Below are 25,193 nucleotides of genomic sequence, written 5' to 3'. Positions count from 1 at the left end.
AGGGCGAAGTTTTTGTGTAAAAGAAGGACTTTGCAGACTTTGATGCCCACTCCTCGTCTGTCGTCGAGCTTCACTCGTCGCTGCAAGCACCCGACCCGCCCCGATAGATTGTTCATGGGTAACATTGGTCCACTTCCAGTGGCTGTCTATCGTCTTTCCAGCCCATGAAAGTTCCTGGTTCGGTAGAAGGCTCTTGTTCCCAGTTCCGGTGGGCCCTCCGAATAGACCGGGATGGATCGTGGAGGTAACAATGGACCCGGGCTCTTAGCGGAGACTAAGGCTTTCATCGTCCTCGAAAGACCTTTGAGCGCGTCTCTTTTTCTTCTTCCTCCAACTTGTTTCTTGCTGTATCATTTCTCATTTGTTCCATTGTTACAACTTGCAGCCATAGCAGACTGCTTGCCATCAGACATGGGCCGCTCATCACCCAACGAGCTGGACAAGTCCAAGCCCGGTCCAGCACAACCAACATGCGAGGAAACGCCTCTCCTCCAAGAACATGCGAGCAGCCCAGACTCGGCAAAGTCTCGTTCTGTCTCATGGGCTTCGATCCCTGGGAAGTGGCAGCTGGCCGTCCTCGTCATGGCCCGTCTGGCCGAGCCGTTGAGCGAACGGTCTTTGACGTCCTACCTCTTCTATCAACTGCAATGGCTCAACCCGGACCTCGACCCTGCCGAGATTCCCAAGCAAGCCGGTTACCTCACTGCCGTGTTTGCAGCGGCGCAGTGCCTCACGTCTGTCTGGTGGGGGCATGCCGCGGACAACCCGAGTCTGGGCCGCAAGCGCGTCTTGACGATTGGGCTTGTCGGCTCGGCCATGTCTGCGTTGGGCATGGCTTTCTCGACGTCTCTATACGCTGCCTTCTTCTTCCGGTTCTGTGCCGGCGCTCTTAATGGGAACATCGGTGTTCTCAGGACTATGGTCTCTGAGATTGTCGTTGACAAGCGGTGTGTAAAATTCCCTCCCGGAGCGTCCTTCTAGCATTTACAGATCGTCGACTAAATGCTGACACGGTCACACCACAGGTACCAACCTCGAGCATTTCTTCTATTGCCCATGTGCTTCAACGTCGGCGTCATCATCGGGCCACTTCTGAGTGGATTCCTCGCCGATCCTGTTCATACTCTCCCACGCCTTTTCGGACCAGACTCGCTCTTCGGCGGTGCTCATGGTGTTCAATGGATGAGGGATTTCCCATATGCGCTTCCCAACTTGTTCTGTGCAGTCATTCTGGGAACTGCAACTCTCGGGATCATCTTGGGTCTCGACGAAACGCATCCGCAACTGAAGCATCAGCCGGATGCTGGACGTAGGTTGGGCAAGCACATTATGCATACGATTCTGCGACGGGTGCCGGGCTACAACGACGATCCAGGAGCCGTTGGTATTCCGTCCGCCTCGGTTCAAGGGCCTATAGACGAGGAGGTTGGTGCATTGCCGATCAAGCCAAAGAGGAAGATCCGGGCCCCGTTCAGTGCCATCTTGACGAGACAAGTCTGCCTCAACATGCTGCAACGGTTTCTTCAATCCCTGCACGTCTCGGCATTCAACTCCATCTTCTTCAGCCTCCTACCGACGCCCAGGGCGGAAAACAACAACTTCCACACGCCCTTCCGCTTCACCGGCGGCCTCGGCCTCTCCAGCGAGAAGATCGGGTTGGCCAACACGACGATAGGCATGATCGGGATACCTCTACAGCTGATTCTCTATCCGAGGCTGATCAGCATGCTTGGTGTCAGGCAATCCTACCGCGTCTTCCTGCCACTCAGCATCGTCGCGTACTTCTCGCTGCCCTATCTCGTACTGTTGCCAGACGATGCCGTCCTGATCTGGACGTGCCTGTCGGCCGTGCTGACGATGCACGTCTTGTCTCGAACGTTTGTCAACCCGGCGACGATGCTGCTTGTCAACGACTCGGCCCCGAGCCCGAACCTGCTCGGGACGGTACACGGTCTGGCATCCAGCATCTCGAGCGCAGGTCGGATAATGGGACCGACGGCCGGCGGCGCGATGCTTAGCTGGGGCCTTACCCACGACCTCGTGGGCTTGCCTCTGTGGCTGTTGGGGGTTTTGGCGGTGATCAACTGGGCTGTTCTCTGGTGGATCGACGACGTGAGCATGTCTCACTAAGATGGGATGGGCGGGTCATGGGGGGTGGGAGGGGGGGTCGAACAGCTCACAGCTCATGTAAAGTTGTCCACAGATTTAGAGTTGCTTAGCATCGATCACCAAACACAATACGGCACGTAAGTGTGAGAGTCTATAAGAGTGTCAATCTGGTAGTAATCTTTGGGTTCGGGTGTTGACTTTGGTCCCTTGCTGCCATTCTTCGACGAGCCCAGCAGCATCTTGCTTGAGTGGCTGACTGGATTATGCTGCACAAGTCAGTAGACTGGTCTTACCAGAAGGCTCGTCACCCGACCCAATAGTCCAGCTTGACCCAGTTATCGTTACCTCACGTCAATGGTCAGGTCAGATGAACTACAGGATCCATAGTCAGCTGAGATGTACGCTAGTCTCTGGACTCTCCGTGGAAGCCGATTTCTCACTGTGATAAACGCTAGCCAGTTCGCATCCTTGTCACCCAGGTTCGTTACCGGGGTTCCTCTTTCACTGTGAAAGATGAACACATGCCGATAACCCTGCCGCCAAGGGGCTACCCAGTCTTGTCACCCTTGGCCTATCAGCTTCTCCATTCCATGATCCGCCCCGGTCTCGCAAAAGTATGGGGCCCGAAATTTTCCATTTCATGCGAGATTATCTTATCAATCAGACCACATCCCTCATCTTATCAATCAGAGGCGAGCTCTCATGCTCGTCGGCTGGTTCACTCTCGACTTGCACCACGCCGCTCTCAGCATGCCTACCGCAACGATGATGCAGGCTCTCAGGCCTCCGACCACAAAACAACATTGCAATGAGAAGACGCTGAAAATATACGCCGTGTTTCTCTGTGGCCTTTTGGTCCTTGCCTTTGTGGCTCGTTGGCTGCGCGAAATTTGCAACAGGACCCCGAGTTCGGCTGCATCTCGCGCGTCGCGAGATCCCCATCTCTTCAAATGGTTTCACCTCTTCCGGTAAATATCATGAAAAAAGACTTGGGTTCTTTGTTTGGACCGGCAGCATGCTAATCACTCTCTAGGAAACTGGAGAGACAGGCAGATTGGGGGTGGTTTGGACGACGCTCCTTCGGACTCATCATATTGGTTGGCATCTACCTCGCTGGTAACACCGTCTTCTCCTCGACAAATCTGGCCATGTATCAACTGAACCACTGGGCATCTAGATTCGGATGGTAATTTTCCAATGCACTCCCCATGGTTCTGCGCTGTGTCTGACATCTCCTAGGATGTGTGCGGCGAATATGGCGCTGTGTGTATTCTTTGGATTGAAGAACACGCCACTTGCATATATAACGCCTATTTCACATGCTCAGCTCAATATCTTTCACCGCATCGCGGGATATACGGCGGTGCTTCTGGTGCTTCTCCATGCCATTTTCTATACGATACACTTCGGCCGCCAGGGGCGCTGGGCAAACATGGTGAAACAAGAAAACCTGGAGGGTATCGGCGCTGGAATTTCCATGTTGGCCTTGCTCATGGGGGTTCTTAGACACCGAAGCTACGAGATCTTCTACGTCAGTCACATCGTCGGTTTCGTGGCTGCCGTCGTGTTGACATCGCTGCACCGGCCGAACTGGGCGAAGAAACTCCCCGTGCTGATGCTGTTCATCGCCACACTCTGGGTGGCAGATCGCGTACTTCGGGCCGCGAGAATCACCTACAACCTCGTCAACAACACTGCTACTTTCTACTCACTTCCCGGCGGAGGAACGCGACTACTTCTAAAGAAGCCAGGCATCGAGGTCGCTCCCCCAGGCGCTCATTGCTTTCTGTGGATCCCGAGAATTCACCTCTTCCAAAGTCATCCATTCACAATCGTCAGTAACGGCCCTTCTGGCTTGGAGTTGGTAATGAAGTCACGGAAGGGCTTTACCAAGACAGTCGGCAACTTCGCGGCCCGCTACCCTCGCTGTACTGCTTGGGCTTCAGTAGACGGCCCATATACATCATGCCCGAATACAGAGAGTTACGACAAGCTGATTCTTATTGCCGGCGGAAGTGGAGCAGCGTTCACAGTTGGTCTCATGAATCGCATCCTGAGCCAGTCGGAACGGCCTATACACCAGTCTATCGAGTTTGTGTGGGCTGTGAAGCGTGCAGGTATGTCAACCTGCAATTTCGATTACTTGCTGTGCCTTTTTTGACCATTCAGTAGAGCAATTGAGCTGGTTCTCCGAGCATCTCCGCAATCTTTCGAAAGCTGGGTCAGGTGTGAGTGTGAGGCTCTATGTCACGAGCGAGGATTCGGTGGCAAGCCCGAGTCTTGCCACATACTCTGACGTTGAATCTGGGGTCCAACCCGAAATGGAGAGAAGCCTTTCTTCGAAGACAGGTTTTGCCAACTATGGGAGTATCTCGGAGGTATGTGATACGGACGCACTTCTGGGCGGAACCGACTGGGATGCTGTCACATTCACGAGAATGGATATTGAAATGGTGATTGGAAAAGCTATGGGGACATCAAAAAGTTGTCAAAGAGTTTTTGTGGCGGCTTGCGGTCCAGAATCACTCATGGATGCCGTGAAGGATTCGGCGGACGATTGGCGGAGCAAGCGAGGCTTCAGGATAGATGTCCACTGCGAGGACTTCAACGGTTGATGGATTCAATGAATGGCATTTTTTTAAAACATACATTGGGAGAAGTCTTTGTATCGGTATTTTCCTGCCGCTAAAGGCGGCGATAACGCCACACCCATACGTGCTGAGACCGACAAGAAGCGTGTTTCCTGGAGTTTCCAGTTGTCCTGCCAGACGGTCCGCACAGATCAAAGATTTCCCATGGCACTGGAAACTCACCGCTCTCGAAATTTAGCATGGAGAACTCCTTCTAAATCATTTGCGACAGCAGGACTTCCTCTCAATTTGCTCAAGTTTGGGATTGCTTGGGTTCTGTTTATCGAGCATTCAAGCTAATGTAGGTTGACGGGTTGTGACTCCCCCTCAGATGATCATTGAAAAAACATAAGAGGGCCAGATCACGAATCGGCATGATGGACTTTTATAAATGGCGTTAATGCTTCCCACTCTGAAATGGAATAAACGTCAAGATATTTCGTTGATCTTACGCAACGTCCTTACTTACCTACTCACTTGAAGATGGCCGTTTACGATGTGATGATGAAGTGCCACCAGAGATGAGCGACTAGGTGATCAGAGTACGGCTGAACAGGTCAACAAATATTTCCATCCTTGATTCCCCTCCCTTCTACCTACTGTTTACATTGTCTCCAGACTTAGATGCATTATACATAGGCCATTCCTAAACAGGAAACACGCACACGACGCGGCCTTTGTAGCTTTTCCCTTTGTTATATGCGTCTTTGCCGCACACCTCCTCCCTGTTATCCCAGTTGTCGACTTCGCAAGGAAACGAGTTGGTGCCCTTGCACTGCATCGAACCGGGCCAGGAGTCGTCGAACCCCTGGGTAAACTCACAGTCCTTCCGTCCCATTACGTCGCTCTCGGCGCTGAAGCTACTGGGCCACGGCGATAATTCAAGTCTGATGTCCATGTTGGCTTTCGTTGAGCCTGCATTTTTCCCGCTACAGGGACTGAAGTTCGGATCTCCACGTTTCCGGCCGTACATGACCCAATGGTAGTTGTTTCTCCCTCTCGTCTCGTGCATTACAAGAGCTTCTTCCGAGGGTTGAGGTTTAGGAGGGGGTCGTGGCGCCGAGCTCGTGCTGGCGGTTCTCGATTGAAGCAAGGTCGAGTCTTCTTGGGGCTTCGATGCCGATGTCTTTCTGGGTTCCGAAGTGTCGATGACTGTCGGCCACGCTGGGAGGGTTATTTCGAGAGACGGGAGCACCGAGATTGTGATCACTGAGCCTGGGATTTTTGACGAGGATGTCTTCACGATAGTCTTTTCGGCTTCAGTCGGCCAAGCTGGGAGAGTGATTGCGAGAGAAGGTAGCACCGAGATAGTGACTATTGAGTCTTTTGGCGCAGAAGAGGGCTTCTTCGCAGCAGAAGTGTGGACGGCAGTTGGCCAAGCTGGGAGAGTGACTGCAAGAGACGGAAGCACGGAAAAAGTGATCATGGCGCCTGAGGATGGGGTCGGCTTGTCACTGCTACCGGCTGAGGTTGCCTGCTTCTCTGATGAAGCGGACTGAGTCGATACCGAAACACGCGTCGAAGCGGTGGTGAACGAGGCGGAGCCCGTTGGCCGGCCCCTGCTCGGGAGTGGGCAAGCCTGCCTTCGGACCGGAGCTCCACCGGGGGCAACAAATACTTGCCCCGACGCCGGGGTCCACTCTGCCGTGCCGATCTGCCGGGTCTCGCTCCAGACCCGCCACGCCGCCTTTCCGTCGCACGTCTTGGCCGGCTTGTACTGGATAAGAACCTTGCCGCGGGGACTGTCCTTCTGCTGGCGCTGGATCCATCGTGTTACCTTGCCCACCGACCACGCTTTCGACGTGCCTATCGCCACAAACGCCTCGTTGGGCATCATGATCGGCGCGTAGTCAATGATCTCGGGCTGGATGCCGCCGTAAACCCGGGATATCAGCTCCAACAATCTTTGCACGTTTTCCGGTGACATCAGCGTTCCGGGGTCGCGGTTGATGTCGCTGTTTTCCGCTTGTGTGCGAAGTTGGCCATTCGGGTAGTGACGGATTCGTGGGCGAGGCGTGATGATGAAGGCCTGCATGCCCAGGTCTTGAGCCGTTTTGCCCTCGCTCTCGGGATTCGGCTTCCAGTCACCAAACATGACACCATGGTCGCCCTTGTCCGGCCTCTTTAATATGTCCCTGAGGCCGTACTCGTAAAGATGGCGAGTCCGGTGGTTCTCGGGAAGACCAACCGCTGTCTGTTGTAGGACTAGGGATTCAAATAGATCGTCTTGTTGCATGTTCATTTCGAAGATGTGTGCCGCCCATGCGCCGCGTTCGGATACCAAGACGACGGAGGTGCAGCCGTACAAACCCTCGACGCCGAGAACTTCCACCTTGTCTTTAAACAAGAGCCAATTGGCGCTGACCATCTCCTCTTGCGGCGTGTTCACGTTCAATATGTCATAATTGGCGACCAGTTTCGGTGTGAACCCGAGGATACTCCCGATGCCGGGGTAGCGGCCGTCCCTATAGGCTATGCACAACTTGAGCTGGGTGTCGATGAAGTCGTCCACAAGTCCGGATTCGTAGTCCTCGGGTTCTTCCCAGTCTCCTTCTTTTGCTGAACCGCGCTTATCAAGGGCATGATGCGGGAGTTTTGGCAGCTCCGGGGCCGCATCCTTTGGGCACGCAGTACTGCCACAGGTCACGATGCCGCACGTGGGTTCGGCCTTGTCGACCGTCTTGGTTGTCGTCACGGTTCTCGCTGAGTCATAGACGCTGCACCCGGTGATCGTCGTATAGGCGCTTGTTGTGCAACCGCCAAAGACTTGAGAAGACGGGTCATTTGCAGCTTCATGTTTGCGTTAGCACAATCCAGACAGCCAATCTTTGTTGTAAGACGTCCATTCTGTACTTTGGAAACACTTCAATCATACCTTTGGTAACAGAACAGAAGACACTCCGTTGGGTTGCAGTTACAATCGTGGTACACGATGTAGTCGAAGAAGACGTCGAGGATTCTGTTTTTGTCGACTTCTTTTCTTCCTCCCTCTCCTTCTCTTCCTCCTTCTTGTCGTCTTCTCCTCCATCATCATTTCCCCCCAAGTCATTGTCTGCTGGAGGGCAATGGCCGATCTTACCAATGATGGGAATTCGAATACAGAACTCAGGAAGTCGTATTTCAAGGTTCGGAGGGGCAATACCAGGGAGACAGCCAAAGCATATCTTGGGTGGGCCAACAAGGGGGATGATGACTAGAGCACGTCATTTCTGGAATGGTCCCAATGGAGCCTGGGGAGCTTACTAGGAACTATGGTAGGTTCATCGCTTCCGGGTGATGTCGTCGTTATGAAAACGGGAGACGTGTATGTGACACCAGTGACATCGATCATATTTGCGCCTGTTGGCAGATTTGTCAAGGTTGAGAAGCTTGCCGTGAGCAGTGCAGTTGAGGCGGTCTGAATTGGTATCTCAGGGCCCGTAATGGGTGGCTGTGGCAGCACCGTTACCCTCGGAAGACCCGGTACAGATTGTCGAGAATCCGTCGCTGAAGGAGATCTGTTGGTTGGGATAGGAATGAATGGTTGTGGCGTTGAAGCATCAAAAGTGAGGCTGCTTGACGTCGATGTGGCAGTGATCTCGCTCGTGGTTGATGGGGCAAGTGAGGTGACAGAGGTGACTGTGTCTGGAATATCGACACTTCCAGTCGACACTGACTAGAGGGTCTCAGTAGGTGCATAAATCACAGTGATAGTCTTTCAATGCGTTCCTCGTCGCACATTGTATAAGGACATGGTACTAGACTCACAGTCGTAGTGTTTTGCCAGGGAATAGTGACCGATGAGCTACACAGACCGAACTCACTCTGGCACGTTGGCTGAAGAACAGGAAAGGTTGTGTTTTCGAACCGACGAAAACCAAGATGCCGTGCCTGCCCGGCCGACCCCTCTGCAAGGGATGAAACCAACGAGAGCGCGAATGCAATCTTCAAGATCATGTTGACTGTCATGTGAACAAATGAATGCGAAATGACAAATGCTACTGACGCCCGAGAACTGCTCGATCTCGGCACTGCTTCTATCTATAGTTAAATTTGCTTCGGTAGCCAAGAGGTCCTCAATGAGTGGCTCCGTATAAACGGTATCTCCTCACAATTGATACTCCGCTGACAGAAATCTGCAACGCAGAAGCATATGACATGAATGTGTTACAGGTACACAGCATGATCATTGTGGTAGTTGCCGCCATCTCGGACGGAACGGCTGTACACAAGCCTACCATGGGTCCATAGCACAATGATCCGAGCAAGCAGAAGAATGGATACGAGGTTGTCTTTTTCACAGAGGAAACAGCCCGCGTGAAATTAAAGCTGACTGTAGAGGATTGTCGGACTCGCAAATGGGTTTCGGATTCGGGCCTTTGTTGACTCGAGTGGCTCACTGGTTTGGACAAAATCGTGCGGATCGACATAGAGTGAGATGCAGATTCTAGTGGGATGAGAAATGCGACTTTACAAATGAACACATATTCAAATGCATCATTCTGTACAGGATGGCGCTTTTGCAGAAGAATGTCAGACTCATGAGCAGAGTTTCCAGATATCACAGTTGTCAGCGCAAGAGAAGCCGAGACACACTCCAGCAATAAGGACCCAGTTGCTTAGCCTTGATCAAATGCATAATGTTGAGCAAAAGTGCGTGTAACATGACGGTGCGTGATTTTCGGCTGCTGGATATGTTACATGTTCCTGAAGCAAGGCGTCACTAACAAAGAGGTTCTATGTCAGCTGATGCCTCTGACTTATGTGGTGTAACGTTTTGTTTGAATTGATGTTGTCAAGATCTGCAAACTGATAGTATACAACAATTACTTTGACTCAGAAATACTAGCAATCGTCTCACAATAACATGTGTACGAACATGTATAGTCGGGACGACAAACATGCATAATTCAGGCATGCGTCTGGCATTGTTTGTGTTTTTGGTGCATGCAGCTTAGATTGCTTCGATTGCGTGCGTATAATGCGCGTTGCGTAACTGTCTAACTTGGCCAATGCGTGTATCCCAATATCCTCTCTTCTATCTTCTCAAGCCGTCCTCACGGTCCGCAGCCCGGGGTGGTTGGTGTATGTCATAGGACTTGTCTAGTTGTAACCAATATCCATCCCACCTTCATCCTCGGGCTCGTTATCCTCAGCAACAAGCTCATCCGCCGCCATGCGTCGCTACGTGAGATCAGAACAACGATTTCAAAGAGCACTCCCAGAGGTCTTACAAGCTTGCTGCCACCACGGCATTTGTTGTTGTGATTGCAGCCACTGCTTGGGGGATTGGCGGACCCTGTACTGCCCCCAGGAACACAGTTTGCCTTGTTCTTCCCATCGCAGGGAACACGGCCGCTGCCCATTGCGCCGTTGCTGATAGATTCCGGGGACGGGACAGGAGACGCAGTAGCTAGCAGGACAAAAGCGGCAGTGATGACGAGGGAGTACTTCATGTTGAGTATTGAGAAAGGAGTTGTGAGATTGCGGTAGTGGATGTCTTTAGAACTGTGATCGTCAGAGAAGTGAGCATTGTTGTTGCGGATGAGAGCTTCTTAGAATTGAGGATGGCTATCCAGCTTTATACCCTAACCAGGGCTCGGAAGTGACCAGCATTGGGTGCATCATCAATGAACCCATGTTCGTTCTGGGAATCTACTCAACGCATAACCGATCTGACACTTGATTCTTGTCAATGAGGTGTAACATGCCATCTGCGGCGCACATAATGTACACGAAGGCGAAGACCCCCGTGCGCATGGGCTAAATCGGCTCATATCTGAAGCCAGATAGTTAGCGGTATCATGTTTTCGAACCGCGCAAGGGATGGCATCATGGCTAGGGCGCTTGAGTAGCCAGGTGGACGAACAGTCAGTGATGTCTTTCCATCGGTAGGTCCGATCGATATGTTCCTACTCGAGGGGACTTTTTCGGTCAAGGAGTCAAGGACCAATTGGTGTTCAGTCCAAGAGAACCCTAGTCAAGACATCATGATAAGCAGTCAAAAGAGCGGAGGGCAATTTGTCACTTCGTACTTCCCCCTGCTCATTGGTGCCCTTTCAAGTCTTCAGACCACCGAGACTGGCCTCATCCACGCCAAATTCAGGAGTCTAGACCAGTTGACTACCCGCCGACTTTGGTCTCACTTCATCGACCGGCCTGGCCGGTGCCCCGTGCTTGTTCTGCCCAATACTCCGCCCGGTTGTCCAAAAACTATGTCGCCGCCCGGATCAGAGCCCGGACAGCCAAGTCACACCGCCTGGCCAGCAAGAACTAGTCGGCGTCAGGGGTTTCTGACGCGCATAGGTAGCCAATAATCAGCTTCTAAGAGCGCATCCTTCATCTCACACTAGTGTGCAAGGAACATTGCAAGCATATGACCAACTCGATAACCGTGCAATAACTAAGAGGGGTTCCAAAGAGACTATGTGAGACTATGTGAGACAGGTTAAAGTTTACCATTCCGTCGGTGAACTCCACGATCGACTGGACTAGTCTTCATGTAGCTCGCAAACTGCAGTGTTTACATAAGGGTACCTTGCTACTGCGCATATACGGTCTGTTGTGAATACTTGTCTGATCGAACAGTCATGAGTCTCTGAGTCGCTGTCAAAATACCTCTATCTTTGTTGCTTAACCAGCTGAGGGTTTTGACTCGTGTTGCCAGTCTCAACAAGCCATCCTCTTTGAGTGCTGATACATAGCCAGCGTACCTCGGAGGGGGTTGTTTGACGAGGACTCATCAGGGAACTGCATGATACGGTGTGCGGAGAGTTCCTAAATAGCTTCTAGCCATGAGCCAATACAGGCTGTAGTAGGAAAATCCCGTTTTTTTTGTGAGTTGTTTGGGAATAATTCGCTATCCTCTTTAACACCAAGAAAGACTATCTCGTATCATGCAGTTTTATTCGCTATGAGTTATCAAGCCAGTTCTCTCTCTGAAGATGTTTTATCAGTTGTGAGCTTTTTGATTCGAGTGGCGGGATGGAACAAGGTCACCCTCAAATCATTGCTGCTTAGAGGATCACAACCAGAACCAATACACTATTAAATGACAGACAAACACAAACACATGAACCACAGCAACCATATGTATTGGAAGAAACATCTCGTTTAACCATTGTTTTCGGAATCTAGTTCCGCACTCGCGCTACGATTATTAGAGAGCTGGGAAAAGGGATATACTTGATTTTTTTGTATGTCTTGATGCTTAACAAAATTCCCGGGCAGCTAATATCAACACTTTCAACAGTTTTTCAGAGTTCTAATTACCGCATGTTGCGCTGGTAGTTAGCTGGAAGCAAACGCATGAGGGAAGACAATTGGATCTCCAAGGTACGGGCTGTGACGGATCTCGCAAGTTTAACGGGGTTACTCGTTTCGCAGATAGATACTTCGCTGTTAAATAGGTCATACGATTTATCAATCACCGGTCTTCTCAGTACATAGTCAAAGGTTCCAGCAAGTCTGCGTTTGACTTCACCATTTATTATCTCGGTCTCGTCGCATATGATGAGAGACTTCGATGTGTAAAGTGGTTTCTTGAATTGGTCGTTCGCTGTTCAACCACATGAAATCGTCATCTATTTATTTGTCTGACTTAGAAGCAGCCACTGAGGCTGGAGTGATATTCAACTTTTTCTAGTTTCTTATCAGTTTAATCATTGTTTCGTGCCGCATCGTAATACTCAAGTCGCAACTGCATCAACTCATAGGTACTTGCACTTCTACCCTTAATACATGTTTAGACTGGTTTCAAGCACGACTTCTGAGTCTCTGGTATTCTTCTCTCACTTGGTTTCCCTCAAAGAAGCACCTATGCAATGGGCGACATCAAGATCGGCTTCTCTGGATCTCCCGGAACCATGACCACCACCACCAGAAAAACAACGCCAAATTCAGTCTACAGGCATTCGCCGATAAAACAAAGGCAAGAGTTTCTATCTCAGCATCTCGTGTAGAACTATTTCAAATCGAGGCATACATGTGTGCTTCACCAAGTCAGTTTCAATAGCATCCCTCCAAGTAGCATTCACATTTCATGCTGAGTCAGTTGCAGCTAAGAAAGAGACCTTCGGATGTGCTTGTTTACACCACTTCAGATGCCCTAGAAAGTATCATTGGATGGGCTTCGCAACTGTTGTGTGCATAATGTGGCGCAGTTCAGGAACGTGGTTCAAGCGACTGAGATTTCCAACATTGTGGGTGTGTCGCACCACGACGCATCGGTCGAGACTGCGCACGGGAAGAGACAAACAAGACGGTTCTGGACAATCGAGGCCCAAAGGGGAAACGCTAAGCACCCGACTCGAATGACATTACGTCGGCTATCGATGCAACTGCTTCCTTGCAAACGGGAGATGGGTCCCTGAGCTCCTTCGTCCTGACGAAAAAGTGAAACCCCTTTGAAGCGAACAAGTAGCACAACCAGAGGAGCAGCCCACCCACCCCGCCCAGGCCACCGTAGACAGTCTCGGCTGTCCCTGACGAGAACCCTCGAGTCGAGTCCAGGGACGAGAATGAGCGAAGGACTGAGTCAAATGCGGCGACATCCGAAGCCGGAAGGGCCAGGGGAACGTCGCCCACATGCGCTCCAGTCAGAGAGACCTGGCCAGGGGCGCGTCGGGATTCATCCGCTATGGGTCCCGCACAGATTACATCATCCGGATTGCGGCGATACCAAATTTCCGCTCCCCCGCGATTGCACGATTGGAGCGGAGCCTCTCATGACTCGATCCACTTTACTCCGAATGCGCCCTCTCTTTCTCCATGTCCTGGAGTCGCACCGGACCGGGAGTACACGCGCGCCCCTCTCTGGGCAGGTAGCTACCTGTAGGTAAGGTATCTTGCCTACCAGCTTGTGCCCCTTAGGTACCTACTTGGGCTTGCTAGGCGAAGGCGGCCAAGACTCATGTGCTGCTGGAGTCCCCAGAAAAGCGGTAGAGTCACAGGTCAGCCCATTTCCTTGGTTAGACCACTTCCCCGTCTGCAGCTCTTTCGGCACTTCGCTGTCTCGGAATCTTTGGACCTGAGGTACCTCACTGGGATCTTTTTTTTGTGTGCTACTGCTGCAGAACTTCCTTCTCTTCTCCTCCTCTTCCTCCTCCACCACCATCTCTTTACCCTTTTCCCCCCCTCCTCTCTCTCTTCATCCATAACAATCCTCTAGAGAAGATGCTGTCCACCGCCAGAATCGCAACCCGGCAGGCCGCCGCCCGCCGCATGGGCGCTCTCCCCGTGTCGGCCGCGCGAGCCGGCTCGACCTGGGCTAACGTCCCTCAAGGTCCTCCTGTATGTCTCACACCTTCAAATGCCAATTGGCGTTGCGCCACGATTGCTAACGAATGCCTGCAGGATGTAAGTATTGACTGCGTAGATTGACCTCGTAGGAAAGGAGTGAACAGACAAGAGGAGAGAAATTTTGGTTTGCTAACTGGCCACTTTTTTTCCCTCCGCATCACAGGCCATTCTCGGTATGACGCATCCGAAAGCCCTCCCCGCGCGTGGAGCTTTACATCCCCTTTCCGAAGCTCAATTGCAACTAACAAAGACAAACACAGGCATCACGGAAGCTTTCAAGGCCGATAAATTCGAGGCCAAGATCAACCTCGGTACGAAAACCTGCCCCCGCCAAGCCACATTTTTGGCTAGCTGTCACAAGCTCAGCTGGAGACACACACACTCTCTCTCTCCAGCCAGACACCGACAGCCAGTCGGATTCTGCCGGGCCGACCAATCCCTCTTCGCCGACTGGTCCCCTTTTCATTCATTGACTGACAAAGCCATACAGGTGTCGGAGCCTACCGCGACGACCAGGGCAAGCCCTACGTCCTGCCTTCCGTCCGCGCCGCCGAGGAGAAGGTCATCGCCGCCAAGCTGAACAAGGAGTACGCCGGCATCACGGGCGTGCCCGAGTTCACCAAGTCGGCCGCCGTCCTCGCCTACGGCGCCGACTCGTCGGCCCTGGAACGCCTCGCCATCACCCAGTCCATCTCCGGCACCGGCGCCCTGCGCATCGGCGGCGCCTTCCTCGCCCGCTTCTACCCCGGCGCCAAGAACATCTACATCCCCACCCCCTCGTGGGCCAACCACGGCGCCGTCTTCGCCGACTCTGGGCTCGCCGTCCAGAAGTACCGCTACTACGACCAGAAGACCATCGGCCTCGACTTCGAGGGCATGCTCGCCGACATCAAGGCCGCGCCCAAGGCCTCCATCTTCCTCTTCCACGCCTGCGCCCACAACCCCACCGGCGTCGACCCGACCCCCGAGCAGTGGCGCCAGATCTCCGACGCCGTCAAGGCGAGCGGCCACTACGCCTTCTTCGACATGGCCTACCAGGGCTTCGCCTCGGGCAACACCGACACCGACGCCTTCGCCGTCCGCCACTTCGTCGAGCAGGGCCACAACGTCTGCCTCGCCCAGTCCTTCGCCAAGAACATGGGCCTCTACGGCGAGCGTGTCGGCGCCTTCTCCATCGTCGCCCAGGACGCCGAGGAGCGCAAGCGCCTCGACTCCCAGGTCAAGATCCTTGTGCGCCCCATGTACTCTAACCCCCCTGTCCACGGCGCCCGCATCGCCTCCACCATCCTCAACGACGCCGCCCTGAACCGCCAGTGGCTCGGCGAGGTCAAGGGCATGGCCGACCGCATCATCACCATGCGCGCCCTGCTCAAGGAGAACCTCGAGAAGCTCGGCTCCGCCCACGACTGGTCCCACATCACCAGCCAGATCGGCATGTTCGCCTACACCGGCCTGACCCCCCAGCAGATGGACGCCCTCGCCAAGGAGCACTCCGTCTACGCCACCAAGGACGGCCGCATCTCCGTCGCCGGTATCACCAGCGGCAACGTCGGCCGTCTCGCCGAGGCCATCTACAAGGTCAAGGGTTAAATCAACCCCAGCCATTCATTAGTAGACAAGGGACTTATTGTTCCAAGGGTGGGTTTCGGGCAGTATCCTGGGGAGAACAAGGTCTGAACTACCGTGCGCTTCCATCATGAGACATCATGGCCGTTGCTTGGAAAGGTAGTTGGTTCCTTGGCTCTCTCAGAATGACCATAAAAAGGAGGTTTGTACGAACAAGGGAGGGGAAAGGCCGTCTGTTTTGCGACGCCAAGGCAAATGCGGCTGGTGGATTTCATAGACGTTTGGGCTCCCTCGGTAGTAGACCACACATGCGTCCCAGCTGTGTACAATATAGCGACACGTCTTTCGATGTAAACCATGTTCCAAACATGCCTCTGCCGCCCGCAAGTGACTTTTGTTGTGCTCGTACAGGGCTCCTCGGCCTTCTCGGTCACGCCTTGTCCAACCGCGCCAGGTCCCTGTTCACGTCCTCCAACTCCCTATCGAGCTGCCGCTTCATCCTCGCCATCTCCCTCATCTTCCTCTCCTTGCCCTCCTCGCCCTCGATTCCGACCCCGTACCCTTCCAGCTCGGCGCGCCGCGTCATGACCGTGCTCTCGAGCCTCAACCGCGCATCCCTCAAGTGCGCGGCGTAGTTGTCCAGCGCGGCCACCATCTCGGGCGAGTACACCTCTTTCCTGACGCCCTCCCGCGCGGCGACAGCATCCGCCTCGGCCCGCTGCGCCTGCAACGCCGTCTCTGCCGCCCTGAACTCCAGGCTCCTCGCCACGACGCCGTGCTTCGCCTCGAGCGCTCGGATCAGCAGCGTCAGCGCGCTGGCGTACTCGTCCAGGACCCCAGTCAGGCCCGCCGCTGCGCGCAGCCGCTCCCGGGCCAACGCATGCTTGGCCTCTTGGACGTCGTTCTCTAGCTTGTGGTACGTCGTCTGCAGGGCGGGCACGCTGCGGTGGAGGAAGGAGGGGTTCGTTGTCGGGTTCGCGATGCGCGCGAGTGAGACGGCCGAGTTATGTAGGGTGGTGGAGACAAGGTCGCCGAGTTGCGGGAGGAGCGATTGGAAATCGGTGAAGGGCGGGTTCGACAGGAGGATCGTGAGGGAATCGGGGGGTAAGGGTTCGGTTGCAGTGAGGAGGGGCGGGAGGAGGAGGAGGAGGTCGAGTAGGGGTTCCGGGAGCGATTGTTGCGGTTGTGGTGCAGGTTTGCTGCGGGTGATTGTCCTCGCGGGCGCTGTTTTGGGTTCGGGAGGTACGGTCTTCGAGATGGCGCTGATCAAGAGGTGTTCTTTCGCGGCGGTGAATCTGTGGTCTGCGAGTTCCTGGTGCTTGTTTTAGCTGAGGGAGGGCAAGCTGATCGTTACAGCGGTGTTCATGACCTCTGGGAAGGCCGTGAGCGATTCTGCACGCAAAAGTGGATGTACTGACATTCTGGATCGAGGTCTGCTCCTTTGACGCAGGTTTCTTGGTCGAGCCGTCGGGGTTCAGGATCGCGGTTGTAAGGGCGTGATGTAGCGCCGCGAAGTCGGGGTTGTTTTCGAGGACTGATGCCTCGATTGGGGGTATCATGGCGGTCTGTGGTGGCTTTGTGTGGTTTGCGCCTTGTCTCAATGTTACCTGCGCTGCTTCTTGTCGCACTGCTTCAGGAGGTGAACTATAAAATGTCACTCGTCGGGCCGCCTGCCGCCAAAGTTGGGTCTCGGTGTGTCGGTGTAGAGGGGTCGTCGCTCGCACGGGCCCGAGGAGAGATGCTCCCAGTCGCAAAGCCACGGACCCCTGTCACGAAAGGAACACGCCGTCACCTGATCCCGCTTGACTTGACGCTTAAGAGTGGATTCGCTTTCTGACTCCATCAGCCAATGAAAGTTCCCAATTGTCGAGGAGCGGAATATCCACCCCGCCGAATCTCGAAGCTCCGAACTCTGACCATTGCCCAAAAAATCCATCCCCGGACTCGCGCAGCTCACGGCCTCACTTTCGAGACGACGACGACGATACCCCCCCTCCCCGGACCGTCGCCCGCGAGCCTACCCCCCTTCCGACCGAACCAATGCCGCACATCTGATCCGAATCGATAACCAAGAACCCGCCGAAGACGTTAAATCACACAAAAAAAGAAGGATGCGCTTCAACACCTGGAGGCCGGGGTCCTCTTCCCTCCTCGCCTCCCTCCAAAACCTCACCCTCACCACCACCACCACCACCACCGCCGCCCGCGCCTTCTCAACATCCGCTCCTCTCGCCACGAAAACGATCTCCCTCCAAAAGATCCCCACCTCCACCGTGCCCCCCTACCCCTACGGCCCGCGCCTCCTCTACAAGCAGTCCAACAACGGCCTCTACGGCTCCGCCCGCATCCGCCACGGCCACAACGTCTCGGAGAAGCACCACCAGGTCACCGCCCGCACCTGGCGCCCCAACGTCCACTACAAGCGCCTCTGGTCCGACGCCCTCGGCGCCTGGGTCCGCATCCGCCTCACCACCCGTGTCCTGCGCACCGTCGAGCGCGAGGGCGGCATCGACGCCTACGTCACAAAGGCAAAGTCCGCCCGCGTCAGGGAGCTTGGCCCGGGCGGCTGGAAGCTGCGCTGGCTCGTCATGCAGTCGTCAGCCTTCCGCACGAAGTACGCCGCCGAGAGGGAAGCCCTCGGCGTCCGCGGCGAAATGCCCGAGGACCAGACCGACCTGGTCCACTACATGGTTGACGCCGCCACCCCAGGCCCGCTGAGCGCCGTCAGCAGGGGCATCATCGAGCGGAGGGCTAGCCAGATGATCGCCGAGGAGTTTGTGCTCGGCGAGGATGCCGAGCTATTCGAGGCTGGCGCCCACTACGGGGAGGAGGGCCTCACGGAAGGCTTCGAGAAGCCGGCCCCCAAGGCCAAGTGGTCATCGTAGTGTCTGGGAGAAAGCAAGAGGGGATAGAGGAGAACGTGTATGGAACCACGTTTGTGTTGTTACAGGGGAACGACTTGGTGTATCATATGTACAAAAGTTTCTCACATCATAGAAATACGCATTGGGGAAAGCCCTTACTCTTCAAAAAGAAGCAAACCTCCGTTTTTCTCTGTCGGTTTTGGTCTACAAACAAAAATCGCTTTCCAGGACCAGCCTTTGGTCCTGAAAAAAATGGATATCTCCTCGTTACGCCCCTGCCCTGCAAATGCCTAGATGCCCGTTGTTTTTCATGATTTACCCCCCATGCAAGTAATTCAACCAGCCAGCCCGTCCCGTTCCCTTTTCATGTTTCTAATTTTTATATCTAGAAGCGCAAGTCCCAGCCGATCTTGGGGCCCAGCTTGGGCAGCTCGTCGGCGACGCTCTGCACGTCCTTGTCGCCGCGGCCGCTCAGGCAGATGACGACGTCCTCGTCCTTCTTCATCGTCTTGGCGAGCTCAATGGCGCCAAAGATGCCGTGCGCCGACTCGAGCGCGGGGATGATGCCCTCAAGTTGGCTCATAAGACGGAAACCGATAAAGGCTTCGGCGTCGGTAGCGGCCACGTACTTGGCGCGCTCGCTGTCCTTCCAGGAGCTGAGCTCAGGGCCGACGCCCGGGTAGTCGAGACCGGCCGAGATGGAGTGAGTCTCGGCGACCTGACCGTGCTTGTCCTGGAGGATGTACGTCTTGACACCGTGCAGGACGCCCTTGCTGCCTCCCGAGAGGGTGGCGCTGTGTCTGGCGGTGTCGATACCGTCGCCGCCGGCCTCAACGCCGAGGAGCTTGACCGAAGGGTCGTTGGCGAAAGGGTAGAACATGCCGACGGCGTTGCTGCCGCCGCCAACGCAGGCGACGACGGCGTCGGGCAGCTTGCCCCTCTTCTCAAGCATCTGCGCCTTGGTCTCGTTACCGATGACAGACTGGAACGTGCGGACAATGGTGGGGAAGGGGTGAGGGCCGATGGCGGAGCCGATGATGTAGTGCGTCGTGTCGAGCTCGACAACCCAGGCGCGCATGGCCTCGTTGACGGCGTCACGGAGCGTCTTGCTGCCGGCCTCGACGGCGACAACCTTTGCGCCGAGGAGCTTCATGCGGAAGACGTTGAGGGCCTGTCTGCGGACGTCTTCAGCGCCCATGTAGACGGTGCACTCCATACCGAACTTGGCGCAGACGGTGGCGGTCGCGACACCGTGCTGGCCGGCGCCCGTCTCGGCGATAATCTTGGTCTTGCCAAGGCGCTTCGCGAGGAGAAGCTGGCCAAGGGCATTGTTGATCTTGTGCGAGCCGGTATGGTTGAGATCCTCGCGCTTCAGCCAGATGTTGGCGCCGCCGGCGTACTCCGTCAGGCGCTCTGCGAGATGCAAGTGGCCGGGGCGACCCATGTACTCATAGTATGAGCGGTACTCCTCCCAGAAGGAGGGGTCGTCCTTGATCTGGTTGAAGCCCTCCTCGAGCTCGGACAGGCAGTCCATCAAGCTCTCGGGGACGTACTGGCCGCCAAAGTCACCAAACCGGTCGGGAATCTTGCCGTGCATGGCGGCGAGCTCGGCAACAAGCTCACTGTCCTGGTCGGCGGTGATGGTGTCGTCGACAGTGGGGTTGGTGGGCTCCTTGGCGGCGGCCATGGCTTCTACGATGCCGACCTCGCGGGTAGTCTCCTCATTGGCGGTATCGCGGCCGCAGAGGTAAGAGCAGTACTTTGCAACATCGTTGTACAGCTCGCCGGGGGCAGCCTTCTGAAGAGTTGTGATGATCTGGGAGCCGACGACAACGCCATCGGCGAGCTGAGAGACGCTCAGGAAATGGTCCCTTGTACTGACGCCGAAGCCGACAGCAGCGGGCTTGTTGCCGCTGTACTTCTTGACACGCTCGACGAGGGCGGGAAGGTTTGCGTTCAGAGAGCCGGACGCGCCGGTGACACCCTGGCGGGAGACGACGTAGATGAAGGAGTCGGCCAGCTTGCAGAGAATCCTCATGCGAGCGTCGGAGGTCGCAGGAGCGATAAGGGGAACGTAGGAAAGACTGGAGTGGGTTGGCTGTCAGTATTACGGCGGTATCGTGGGATAGAACGGACACTCACCCTCCCTTGGTGCAGAGCTTGCGGAAAGAAATGGCCTCCTCGGGCGGCAGATCAACAACGATGAAGCCGTTGACGCCTGATGTCTTGCAGTCGGTCAAGAGTCTCTCCTCGCCATAGCTCAGGAGAGGGTTGTAGTATCCCATCAACATGACGGGGGCTTTGAGGCCCCGGTCCCTTGCATCCTTGACCATCTTGAGCGTTGACTCGATCGTGACGCCGTGTTGCAGCGCAACCTATCTCTTGTCAGTCCATGTTGCCCGCCATCAACTCCTGCAGCTCTAGCCGCCACTCACAGTGTTTGATGTCTGAATAGTCGGGCCGTCGGCGATAGGGTCGGTAAAGGGTGCACCAAGTTCGATCACATCTGTTTTCATAGTCAGAGTCATGCCTCCTTTTCCCCTTCTGCGGGTGTCTTGAGGGTTTGGAAGAACTCACCAGCACCACCCTTCTCCATAGCCAACAGGACGTCAGGTGTGTCCTGGGGCGTAGGGAAACCGGCAGTAACATAGGTAACGAGTGCAGACTGCCACGCTGTTAGTTCGATCGCTTCCTGTCTTGCCAATGTCGTGGGATTTTGGCCAGTTGCGGTCAAGCCGTCTTCAATGTCGGCGCGGGGCCCCGCGATCGCAACGAGGGGCGCGCAAGAAGACTAGGTGGGGGAAGACTCACCCGGCCTTGGGCCTTGCAGCGCTGGAATGTTTGCCGAATGCCTTCCATGGTTGTGTGTGATGTTTGCTTATGTCAATTGGGGGTATAAAAGAAGAATTTGACTCGCGGGTATCACTGAGTAGGGGGTTGAATGAGTAGATCGAGAAGAGGTTGAAGGCGGCGGCGGTACTTTTAAGTAGTAGATGGGAAATAATGATCTCAGCGTGGGGGAGTGACGGGAATGACTGTCGGAGGCGTGTAAAAGGCGGGACGGCCGATTTAGCGGGAGCTCCGACTCTGGGCCCACCACTGTCACTACGCAGCAAGGGTCCCACTCGGTTATCATTTGGTAGAGGTCACCTCTCCCTTTAATGGCCACCTCACCATACCTAGGTACTGGACAGTTGACGGCCGCCCGCTGCATCTCTGCAGTCTACAGACTACTACAGCGCATAGCGAACGCCCTACAGCGCGTACCTGGGGACCCGACGGGCCCCAGAAAATCCCATTACCGCCACCTCACCGATGCCGGATAGCGTCCCGTCCATCCAGAATTGAGTCTTCTGATTGGTAGGGTGCGATCCCAGGGGCAGAAAGTCGGAGCCCGCTATCCACATCCGAGGCGGGGCGGAGATGCCCAAAAGAGGTCACTCCAACTCCCCGCTTCGCCATCCGCCGCTCCGGCAGGCAAATCGCAGTGGAGGACTCATCGGCCGCTGTGCGTTGAGTCGGGGCGGGGGGGCCACTGCGTAGGGAGCCAAGGCGGTCCGATCCCCCCTTGATGCCTCACAGACACACAATATGTCACTGACGGGACGCTTCTCTCCCTCAAGATATGTTGTGCGTGTTTGGTTGCAGCTAGCAGCACTATGTTCAAACTCGAGCTACCTTCTGGAGATATGTACCGTATAGAGGTTCCAGTGGCCAATGATGCAACCACCGAAAGAAAAAGAACAACATCATCATCTTGATGAAATGAACCAGAGTGCAAAAATGAGAACCGTTGTGGAATCGAAAACAAACGGTGCGGCGACTGAGCCGTTGGTATCTCTTGAAGTATCCCTCTTCCCTTTCCTGTACATCAACGTCGAAATCCCTGGTAACCATGTTCCAACGCCCATACTATCCAGACCTATCGTAAATGAGGGGTATCTCTCGGCGTCGGTCCAGCCAAGGCCTGAGGTGTAGCGGTCTCCGATATCTTTTTTCTCTTTCTCTCTTTTCTTTCTCCTCATTTTTTTTTCCTTCTTCGTTTTCTATTTTTCTTATAGTTGATACTTCTCAGATACTCGTGTTAGATCTTGGTGGATGACGTTGTGTCGAGGTGTCCATATGAGCTTTGTCTTTGATGGCCCTCCATGGGCTGTACCCTGCCGCCTTGGACACTCGTCTTCTTGACGGCCTTCTCGTCTCGGAATCCTGAGTAATGGTCGTCGTCTACTGCAGATGCGTCGCTGCCGAATTGAGGGAACCGAGAATCGTTGTCACGGGATCTGGGAGGGCTTCTCGGGCTCATGGCTGGACGGTCATCCCCCGTATAGCGCAACCCGCCCTCGCTACGACCCTTGTCTGGCATGGCCATGCCAACCAAGGCACGGATGACACCGACGAGAACGACAATGACGTAGACGAGGAGGATGCCAGTGGAGATGAGAGCCTCCTGGATGATGCCACGGCGGAGCACGTCAGTAACGTGCGTCACGGCGCCAGTGACTTCGTCCGTGGTCACCGACGATGGGGAGGCCAGGAACGTGTTGAGGTCCGAATCGCCCGAGATGGACTCCTCGGCACCTAGGCTGAAGGTGTCGTTGGCAAACAAAGGGAACGAGACCTGCGAGTGGTCGTGGACCCAGGTGAGTCCCTTTTGGACTGCCTCGACCTTGAGCCCGATCGTGCAACGGACGACGTCCTTGATGGGATTGATGAGGATGGTGCCGTTGAAAACCGTCTCCAGACCGGTTGTCATGGTGTTGGTGAAGGTGTTCAACGTGTCGTTGACGGCCGAGGTGGCGTTGGTGACGTATCCGAGCATATCGTTGTTGATCTCGTTCTGCGTCGACAGCACCACACCGTTGGCACCGTCAGCCCACGACGTGGAGACGTCCTGGAGCGAAGCAACGACGTCGTCGGCGAACTCACCCACTTGATTGGCGAGCGCAGGCACCTGTCTCTCGACCGCCTTGAGAAGGATGTACTGGCAGAAGCAAGAGAAGAAGCCGGCGATGGCAAGGGCCAGGACAAAAAGAGCGGGAAGCGACGTGGCGTACGCAATGGCCCATCGCACGAGGATCTGCCGCTTGCCTTTGAAGTGAGACGCGATCTTGATGCCCCAGGTGGCAGTCATGGGACGGGATGCGATGTAGACGACGTCCATCGAGTCGTACTGGTTGCTGGCCATGATCTTGGCGTGCTTCTGCTCGCGTCTCCAGCGCATGATCTCCAACCACGCCATCGGCGCGATGACCAGCACAGCGAGGATGGAGAGAACGACGATGAAGATGATGCGCGCCTTCTGGATCATGTCTCGCAGGTTGTCGAAGAACTCAGATATGCTGTTGTTGGTCGAACAGAACTGGAGTGCCTGTTTTTGGGCGACAGGGAAGACGGATCGGTCGAACTTGTATCCCTTGTAGGCATCTTCGACGGTCTTCTTGAGGAGGTTGAACGGGAACGAGATAGCCTCGGCAGTCATGTTCTGGACCTCTTCGAAAGTAGGAAGGTCGTCGTTGAGCTTGTTCAAATCGCCGACAAAGCCGCTGGTGTCGATCTTGAGGTCACGCAGATCGTTGACGGGCCCCGAGAAGTCGACTTTTGGGAAGTCGGGTAGGACGTTGCCGAGGACAGAGTTTTCGATGGCGTCGACGGCCTTGTTGATGCCGTCGGACAGGCTCTTGGACTTGTCGTCGATGACGTTGCTGATTTCGCCGACCGCCTTGTTCATGGCGTCCGTGACCTTCTTGGTGACGTCCGAAGCGACGTCGAGGCCGCCGTGGATGAAGGCAGTGATGAGGCAGGTGTACATCGAAGTCATCATGTTGATGACGAAGATGATGAGATTCTGGACACCGGTGATGAGCAGACCGAGCACAGCGACCATGCCGTCGAGGGTCCTCTCGATGCCCTTGGCCGACAGCTCGTTCACGCCGACGGAGAGGTAGTGAGGCATGGATGCCATGGCGCTGCCGATGTCTTCAACCTTTGTACATGCGGAGAGCGCCTTCTGGTTCGCTTCGTCGACATTGTCGTTGAGGCTGGCGATCAGCAAGACGACCCTGAGCAGGACAAGTAGGAGCAGAATTGTCCACCGGTTCAGCCAGATTTGGGAGAGTCTGGCACGGAGGCTGAGGTAGGGCGTGATGTAAGGAGCAGTATCGGCTCGCGCTTGTTGTGTCTTTCTAAGCTCCGCCATCTCGAGCGAGTCCGACCTGAGGGAGTCGGGCACGGCCGGATAGGCCTCATCTTGTCGATTCCGCGAGGAAAACATTTTTGTAGTCTATTGAGAGCGTAAGAAGATGATGCGAAAGTTCTTGTGGCCAGCAAAAGAAAAAGAAGAAGAAGAAAAAAGAAATAGAGAAGTGGAAAGCCGAAATCCAGAAATCTAAAAATGAAGGGGAAAAGACGGTCGACGTCAAGGTTAAATTATTTGTTGGTGAAGGGTGGTGGAAGAATTAGGTGAATCACTTGACGCGGCGAGGAAAAGACGATGGAGATCGTAGGGAAGGAGAGTGACAAAGGAAATCCGTCAAGCACTGAGTCCGAACAAGATTCTATGAATCCATTATGGGGTATGTCTTGGGAGAGAGGATGAATACGCAGGGCAGAGGATGACTTGGAAGGACAACGGAGACAAGAGACGAAAGTTTCGTGACTGGGAGGCAACGCATACAATAAAAAGGGAAGCCGACTAACACCCACACAGCGAGCGAGGTTCCACAACATCATCACATAGCAATGT

At 54.8% G+C, this 25,193-nt stretch overlaps 9 protein-coding genes across 9 annotated transcripts; 4 read left to right on the top strand and 5 right to left on the bottom strand.

Moving 5' to 3' along the window:
- Window positions 1-411: 411 nt before the first annotated feature.
- Window positions 412-2,130, top strand: CH63R_07912 (Major facilitator superfamily transporter; the record flags this gene model as incomplete). The annotated part of the gene is made up of 2 exons (XM_018302886.1): window positions 412-947; window positions 1,026-2,130. The coding sequence occupies 2 exons, from the start codon at window positions 412-414 to the stop codon at window positions 2,128-2,130; spliced, it is 1,641 nt and encodes a 546-aa protein (XP_018157664.1).
- Window positions 2,131-2,811: 681 nt separating this feature from the next.
- Window positions 2,812-4,724, top strand: CH63R_07911 (Ferric reductase transmembrane component 5; the record flags this gene model as incomplete). Its single annotated transcript, XM_018302885.1, has 4 exons — window positions 2,812-3,077; window positions 3,143-3,295; window positions 3,349-4,226; window positions 4,282-4,724. The coding sequence occupies 4 exons, from the start codon at window positions 2,812-2,814 to the stop codon at window positions 4,722-4,724; spliced, it is 1,740 nt and encodes a 579-aa protein (XP_018157663.1).
- A 661-nt stretch (window positions 4,725-5,385) lies between these two features.
- CH63R_07910 (Immunoglobulin a1 protease) lies at window positions 5,386-8,070 on the bottom strand (the record flags this gene model as incomplete). Its single annotated transcript, XM_018302884.1, has 3 exons — window positions 5,386-7,505; window positions 7,615-7,932; window positions 7,983-8,070. 3 exons carry the CDS (start codon window positions 8,068-8,070, stop codon window positions 5,386-5,388), a joined length of 2,526 nt encoding a protein of 841 aa, XP_018157662.1.
- Window positions 8,071-9,821: 1,751 nt separating this feature from the next.
- On the bottom strand, window positions 9,822-10,174 carry CH63R_07909 (uncharacterized protein; the record flags this gene model as incomplete). Its single annotated transcript, XM_018302883.1, has 2 exons — window positions 9,822-9,902; window positions 9,953-10,174. 2 exons carry the CDS (start codon window positions 10,172-10,174, stop codon window positions 9,822-9,824), a joined length of 303 nt encoding a protein of 100 aa, XP_018157661.1.
- Window positions 10,175-13,892: 3,718 nt separating this feature from the next.
- Window positions 13,893-15,608, top strand: CH63R_07908 (Aspartate aminotransferase; the record flags this gene model as incomplete). The annotated part of the gene is made up of 3 exons (XM_018302882.1): window positions 13,893-14,009; window positions 14,269-14,329; window positions 14,509-15,608. 3 exons carry the CDS (start codon window positions 13,893-13,895, stop codon window positions 15,606-15,608), a joined length of 1,278 nt encoding a protein of 425 aa, XP_018157660.1.
- Window positions 15,609-16,014: 406 nt separating this feature from the next.
- Window positions 16,015-17,143, bottom strand: CH63R_07907 (uncharacterized protein; the record flags this gene model as incomplete). The annotated part of the gene is made up of 2 exons (XM_018302881.1): window positions 16,015-16,896; window positions 17,003-17,143. 2 exons carry the CDS (start codon window positions 17,141-17,143, stop codon window positions 16,015-16,017), a joined length of 1,023 nt encoding a protein of 340 aa, XP_018157659.1.
- A 552-nt stretch (window positions 17,144-17,695) lies between these two features.
- On the top strand, window positions 17,696-18,469 carry CH63R_07906 (Ribosomal L28 family protein; the record flags this gene model as incomplete). Its single annotated transcript, XM_018302880.1, has 1 exon — window positions 17,696-18,469. One exon carries the CDS (start codon window positions 17,696-17,698, stop codon window positions 18,467-18,469), a length of 774 nt encoding a protein of 257 aa, XP_018157658.1.
- A 364-nt stretch (window positions 18,470-18,833) lies between these two features.
- On the bottom strand, window positions 18,834-21,307 carry CH63R_07905 (Tryptophan synthase; the record flags this gene model as incomplete). Its single annotated transcript, XM_018302879.1, has 5 exons — window positions 18,834-20,532; window positions 20,591-20,823; window positions 20,884-20,954; window positions 21,026-21,113; window positions 21,260-21,307. The coding sequence occupies 5 exons, from the start codon at window positions 21,305-21,307 to the stop codon at window positions 18,834-18,836; spliced, it is 2,139 nt and encodes a 712-aa protein (XP_018157657.1).
- Window positions 21,308-22,532: 1,225 nt separating this feature from the next.
- On the bottom strand, window positions 22,533-24,722 carry CH63R_07904 (Plasma membrane fusion protein PRM1; the record flags this gene model as incomplete). The annotated part of the gene is made up of 1 exon (XM_018302878.1): window positions 22,533-24,722. The coding sequence occupies one exon, from the start codon at window positions 24,720-24,722 to the stop codon at window positions 22,533-22,535; it is 2,190 nt and encodes a 729-aa protein (XP_018157656.1).
- Between the last annotated feature and the right edge of the window lie 471 nt (window positions 24,723-25,193).

The sequence above is a fragment of the Colletotrichum higginsianum genome, chromosome 5, assembly GCF_001672515.1.
Source record: "Colletotrichum higginsianum IMI 349063 chromosome 5, whole genome shotgun sequence".
NCBI classification, from domain to species: domain Eukaryota; kingdom Fungi; phylum Ascomycota; class Sordariomycetes; order Glomerellales; family Glomerellaceae; genus Colletotrichum; species Colletotrichum higginsianum.
This window is presented reverse-complemented; position numbering and strand designations above follow the sequence as displayed.